Raw genomic sequence first — 6,989 nt, forward strand, 5'->3', positions numbered from 1 at the left:
TGTACAACAATATCGGTACATCATCGGTAACAGTTTCAATTCATGGGTAACAGTTATCCTATGGTCAATGTTGTGTGCTGTATTTTTTTTTTCAAGAATAGGACAGTGTTGCTAATAATATGTTGCATCCACGTTAATGTGTATTTTCAGATACATTTTAATTAAAAAAAAAAAAAAACTTGAATCAAAACTTATATCAAGACATCAAACAATAATTTGGCAGCAGTAACTCTGATAAATAATTCCAATAATAAGGCTGGTTGCAGTCTTACACTATATATCTGCCAAACAAATCAAGCCTCTAGTATACATCACGCTGGGCTCCGGGGAATTAGAAATATATATATATATGTACGTATGTGAAGAAGAGCAGAAAACTGAACAATTAAACAAAAACAGAAACATTACGAGAGAGCACAGAACCTTGGCTGGCTTCTGTGGTACCATCTTACATCGTGAAGTACTGTGTTTACATCAAAAACTGACTATCGTCTAATATATATTGTTACGTGTTTTTATAACTCAAATATCCAGTATTGCTCAGTCTCCACTATGATCTGGTATTTCCGTTAAGTGTCAACAAAATCTGCAGGAACACCTATTTATATTATGCCTCCTTTTTCTGAAAGAATTAATCAATATTACTCATTTCACCTTTTTTACTGAAGATCAGTTGAGGTGAAATGGTCTACCACTATTCATTCATATATATCAATGAATGATGGCATTTATGGGTGTACAAATAAGCTTCTGTACAATAAATGTACTGTAAGATCCATCATCTGTTCATGAGATTGGAGCACAGTGTTAAAGATTATGTTTGATGGTCGTGGCTTTTTGAATGTATACTGATGATTCCAGGTGATAATCAGCTGATATCACAGATACATCAGTGGCAAAGAGAGAGACTGCAAAACAGAAATGTCAAAGGTGTGTTTGAGGTCATTCAGAAACACTAGAACCATTACAGTGTTTGTCAGGTCACACTGTAAAAAAGTCCTGCTCAGTCAGCCCGGTCGCCTCCAGGAATGCCTCAGCATGTTTGTACCAACCGCGGATACTTAACAATTACATGTCATATCAAAGTTTCTAAAGTGACGTAGTATATGAGTTGATTTTGTCATCAGGAGGTGGAAGGGTGGTGGATGCCTGCCAAGCACCAAGCTGCAGACCACTGATCCAGACCAACAAACAACACAACTGTTTGTGATTTAGGAAGCTTCTGGCCGCTTTTGCAGCAACCCATCGCTGTTTTTCCAGCAGCTTTTTAGGTATCAAAAAAAGAAGTTGTTTTTAATAAGACATAGCTGTTTTTCCTGCCAGGAGTGTGCCCCACAATTGTGTGAAACACAATTAGAAAATTAATTCAGTTTATCTACATAAACTTAATCAGCAAATACCTTGATAACTGATTAACCCTTTAAGTTATTTTTCGAGCAAAACTCGAGTTTCCAGAGTAAATGTTGGCAGTGTACATTTCTGCAAACCAAAGATAAATTACATCTGTGCATTATCATGTAGCAGATACAGTGAAACTTTACACTTTAACAATTAAGTGGTAGATGTGTGGTTAGGTTTAGGCACAAAAACAAAATGGTTAAGGTTCGGGAAATATCATGTTTTGGCTTTAAATACCCAGTTTTGGTGGAAATGCAGCAAAGTCTTGGTAACAAACAACCAGTTTTGTTGTTTGTTGGTCTCGAACAGTGGTCTGCAGTTTGGCAGGCGTATTGTCTCGGTGCCACATAATCCACCATCCACCTCCCAATGACAGAGTCAGGGCATATACTAAATCCCTTCAGAAACATTGATATGATACATATGAAACATACATTGCCTACATTTTCTCTCATGAGTTTTCTCCAGTGTAATGTTCTTTAAGTTTCTTTGTTTTAAGTGATAGTAAGGTGAATATCTGAGACTATTGGTGGGACAAAGAAAGCAACTGCCAGGTGTCACCTTGTACTGAATTAAACTGTAATGTTAATCTGACATTTTAGAGACCATCGGATTAATCCATAATGAAAAAAATATGTTCATGCCTATTTAGTGAAATGGCAACAAATGGAAACAACGCCTCCTTAATAAAGTTCTGGCACTTTTGTGAATACATGTTTTGGTCGACTGCTGAGTCTACATGGTTCACATGTTTTCTTGCATATACTGACTAAGACTTCTATGTTAGAATTTATGCCACAAGCAGATTTGTGATCATGACTCTGGTGATGATATTTAGGGAAAACTATGTGATCGGAATTGAGCAATCAACCTCAAACTCAATTTCCAGCAAGACATTATATCTCTGTGTCTTAAAGGACTTTGTCCTCAAAACTCTTTCTAAACCTAACAGCATTTGTCTGCTAATAAAAATCTGTCAGCTCCCAAAAGGAATTCTGCTTTAGGAAATGTGGAAAGGCCAAGTTGATGTAGGTTTTCCATGGCTGCTAACCCCAACTGTGACCAGACATCACCTCGGCAGAAAGGAGCAGCCTTTACTGCTGCTGCAGCAGCTGGAGACATTTCTCTCCTCACATTCTGTACAAAGGGCTGAAAAATGGCTTGGAAAATTGAGAACACGTCCCGTTACTCACCGATACTCCTGAAACTCTCGGACAAAGTTCTCCTCAACTTTTTCATTTTGCCGATTTTCTCCGGGGGCTGGGAGGCTGGCATCAGGTCGCACATTTTTTTTTTTTCCAGCGAGTTTTCGCAGCGGACAGGCAGCGGACTGGCTGTGGTTTGAAGCGGGGAAGGAGGACCGGTGTTCAGTCAGCCCTGCGGGGCTTCTTCAGCCCAGCTGCAGCGCAGTGGCAAACAGGAAACGGAGCCTCAACGGCTCTCACTTCTCTCATCAACTACTAACAACAAATGCCTTCTTGAGATTTTTTTCTCAAGAATGCAACTACATTTCCAAAGAGGCAATAAAAGTCTGAAGCAGACGCATCCAAACTGGAAACCGTGCGTAATTTGCTGCGTCTTTCTGGTGCGTCTTTTTTAGGGTTAGGATCCTGTAAATTAGATCTCGCTCTGACTTGGTTCTTTCTTCTCTCAGCGTCCCAGTCGCTCCCTGCTCCACCGCAATCTAGATGTCATTTTTGGGATTCTCTCTCTGGTTTCGACCCTAGACCCCGCCCTGGATGCGACGATTGGAGAGCTCCTGTGGAGCACCGCGTTTCTATTGGTCCGGGAGACTGTCCGTCAAAGAGCCAGCACCGCCCTGTAATGTGTTGCAGGAGGAGGAATATTTTCATGAGGGAACCAGATTGTTGTCAGCGCTCCGGCTTGAGACTGCTGCCCTCTGCGAGACCCTGTTATTGTGTGCAGGTCGAGGTATTCCCCAGGCATCAGCTCTATCGCTGGTATTCCTGATTCCACCTGGGAATACATTATAGCTGATCTTTTAGACTTAATAAAAACTACCAGATCAACCTGGACTCTGCTGGGATTTGTGTTTGATTTATTTCATATGATGGAGGCAAATAAAATCCACAGGTTTGGTGATGTGCATGAAAAGATTCAGTCTTTGTCATGCATGTGGTGACAATATTTGGGTATCATAGCCATGCAAATAACTTGTGATCATATGAAATCACTAATATGACACCTCAGCACCATTTCTGATTTTATAATGTTGCATAGTTTCACTTTCATGAGGTATTTTTTTATCTTCGCTTTCCCCTTTTTGCAAAAAAAAAAAAAAACACTGCTTAAATTAAATAAGAATATCCAGCAGCCCATTTCTGCCACAATAATATCATATTTTGGCAGTTAACTTACATATAGTTGGGATTAAAGTGAGCTCTGGGATTAAAGCCATCAGAGCTATCCCAGCCCTGCATCAATAATCTAAATCCTGCAACAGTGAGCTCATGAGCTCTATTCTGCTCCTGTCATGTGTCTTTATGTGCTGGCTGGCATCTCCAATTTGATCATGTCTGTACTGCAGTCACCACAGCAGCTGCATGAGTAATTCAGAGGCATCAGAAGAACAATGGCGTAGCAGTGTATGTATACATAATATGTCTCGGTTTTGGATGTGGCCCTCAGTTAAGCTGTTAGAGACCAGCACAGTCTGGAAACATCTCAGGAATGCAAAGGGCTGAAATGTTTTCATAATTGCTTTGACTGGAGCACGCTGATAATTGAGACAAATGTACAGCTTGATTAGTTTGAGTTGGTCCTTCATTATGGAGCCATTGTTAATGATGCATGCACACATTTTTCATCAACCAGCACACCTCTACAGTCTGTAGAGTATATATGGTGTGAAACAGAATCTTGTCTAGTGTAATAAGGGACTGTTCTTTACGTATGGGGGGAGGAGAGGTGCAAAAAGGAGGAGGCTTGTCAAATTATTTTTTTTAGCACTGGGGTGGGACTGATGTTTTGTATTTTGGCTTAGGGGAGGTATATATACCTTTAAATGGTTGTATTTTGTATTTATTTTAAAGCCGATTTGTAAAGAAAATAGCTGGTTTGGAAGGCATGTTTTCTTAAAAAAAATCGATAAAAATACATCATTTATCATAGTAAGAAACAGTGAAAACAGAAATTATCATTGGATTTTGAAATATCTATCAGTCCTTGAACACATCATGTGTGTTATACACTTCCATCAGACAAAAACATAACCAAATCTAATCTTAAAATAGTGATAATTCATCCAAATCCCTTTATTTTACAAATTCCAAGTTAAAATTTCATCCAAAAAAAACTGTTTGTACAAGGGTAAAAAAGATATGCATATTTTGTTTTCAATTTCAGGATTTTGTCTTCGACTTTTACTTTTTTTTTAACTTTTAAATTCTAAACATCAAAAGTTATGTTTTCATATCTAATAACAGATTATGATGGAGGGGGGGTCATGCATTTCCCCCAGTCACCCAGGGAGGCTCAAGGAAAAAGAAAAAAAAAAGTCACCCCCCCCCCTCCTCTGATAACTAAAGAACGGTCCCTAAAAGGCCAGTAAAAGCCAGATCTATGAGGCTTATATCAAAATGCTGAAGACAGGGTTTTGTAAAGTGGATTAACAGGTTAAAAGAAATGTTGCATGGTGTTGGCACCAGATGGCAGTGAGGTAACTGCATCTGGAATCCTCTCAGGTACAGTAATGTGAGAGCTCCTCTGTTACTGTAACTAAGAACAAGTTGTGCATATTTAACTGAGCTCCTCTTTAACTATTGTGTTGTGTCTGGGGTCCTCATGAGCATACTTATAAAAGCATCGTTTTAACAGCTTGAGACGTTCCTTCATTTTATGAGAATTGTTTCTAAACCTAATTATGCAGTACTTCCAGTTGGGCTCTCAGCTGTAAAACTTGCTTAAGTACAATTTATTTACATAATGCTGAAGATATATGATCAGTGTTGACCTCAAATGCAGCTTGACTCTCCAAAATATGTCTACTGGAATCTTTGTTATTTGCCATTTTGACCTCTGTGGTCTGACTGACACATAACTAAAATCGCTCTGTAGCAACCATATGCATTTCTTTGCAATACTGGATAAAGTACCTGAAAGCCATACATGAGTATAAGTACAGATATCTTACCAGAAAATAACTTTGATAGAAGTTAAAATCACATATTAGAATATTACCTGTGTTAAATTCTTAAAGTATCTGATATTTACTGCACTTAAGTGTCAAAGTAATTTTATGACATTAAATGTACCAAAGTAATACAAATAAAAGTACAATTACATGCTATTAATAAAAATGCAAGCCATCAGAATTTTGAGACTTGTAAAGTTTATTTCCTTATAAATGGTTATTAAACAGTTATATGCATACACTATATGATCAGCTTATAAAAATGATTTAACTATCCAACAACATATCAGCTCTATGTTGATTAAAAATACTGCTAATGTCCTGGGGTCCCACAGACCCCACCGTTTGAAGAATGTCAGCAGAACACAAGGATTAACCTGACGTTACAGAATACTCACTTTAACACCCAGACTGAACTGCACCTATGACCACACATGCTAAACCAGTGATACTCAGCTTGTAGCTTGCCTGCCAAATCTGGTCTGTGAGGGTGCCGGGCGACCTGTTGACCATTTACAATTCACAATGAAAATAAATGGATCCACATTGGGATTTTTTTTTTGGTACTTTGAAGGTAAATATTGTGCCAGAATGTTTAAAAACCCCATAAAAACACAGCTTGTTTAGAAGTAAATGTGCCTGGGGAGGATTCCCAGTACTCCCAACAGAAGTGTGGGCTACGCCCCCGATGTCCTCAAATCCTAGAAACACCCCTGCATACACCCAGTCTGCATGGCTCTGCTTTGATTGGATTTACCTCTTGGCAAAGACAGCGAACATTAAAAGGTCGAAAACAGGCAATTCATCTATTATATATACTAATAACTTATGTATGTTCATTAAGCACCCCCTGGCCTCGTATCATTTTGCATAAGTGGCCCCCAGGTGGGGAGTTGAGTATACCTGTGCTAAAGATTGGAACCACACTGAACACAGCAGAGATTATTTTTTGTTCCTGAAAGGTTCCTCAGCAGGTATGCATGATGGGAGCAGAGCTTAGATGCCCTTTTGTCACAATGCAATTTACAGTGAACCACTTGGTTGATGGATCTCTTTTCAGTGAAGCTGTGGGGCGGGGCGACAGCTCTGTATTTATATAGCACATTTCATTTCATGCACTGGGGTACCTCAGTTTACTACAGCCCATCAAATCAGCTGTGTGCGTTATAATTCTGATCATGTGTGAGTGGGGATATGGAGGGTGGTTCTTGCATAGGTGGGGATATTTATATATCAATGAAAGAAAGTGTCAGTGGTGTAGCTCAAGGCGTTCGGATAGATAATCCATTCAAGAGGATGGGGTGGATGGATAGTCAACCGAGAACATAAAGCAGATGGACTGTTCTCAGTGTCTTGTGTCCTTCAGAGTCTGTGGCCCTGTACACTGCTACTGCTGGAGGACACAACAGCAGTCTGCATCCAGTAGTTTATCTTCTTT

At 39.3% G+C, this 6,989-nt stretch overlaps 1 protein-coding gene across 1 annotated transcript in view; it reads right to left on the reverse strand.

The window, feature by feature from the left end:
• cdk14 (cyclin dependent kinase 14) overlaps nucleotides 1–3,079 on the reverse strand; it is a 289,130-nt gene extending 286,051 nt beyond the window's left edge. The window contains exon 1 of the mRNA XM_078171996.1: nucleotides 2,592–3,079. Within this exon, the coding sequence (XP_078028122.1) occupies nucleotides 2,592–2,685 (94 nt within the window). The 5' untranslated portion in view covers nucleotides 2,686–3,079. The remainder of the gene's footprint in view (nucleotides 1–2,591) is intronic.
• Nucleotides 3,080–6,989: the final 3,910 nt, after the last annotated feature.

Source organism: Epinephelus lanceolatus, chromosome 10 (genome assembly GCF_041903045.1).
Source record: "Epinephelus lanceolatus isolate andai-2023 chromosome 10, ASM4190304v1, whole genome shotgun sequence".
NCBI lineage: Eukaryota > Metazoa > Chordata > Actinopteri > Perciformes > Serranidae > Epinephelus > Epinephelus lanceolatus.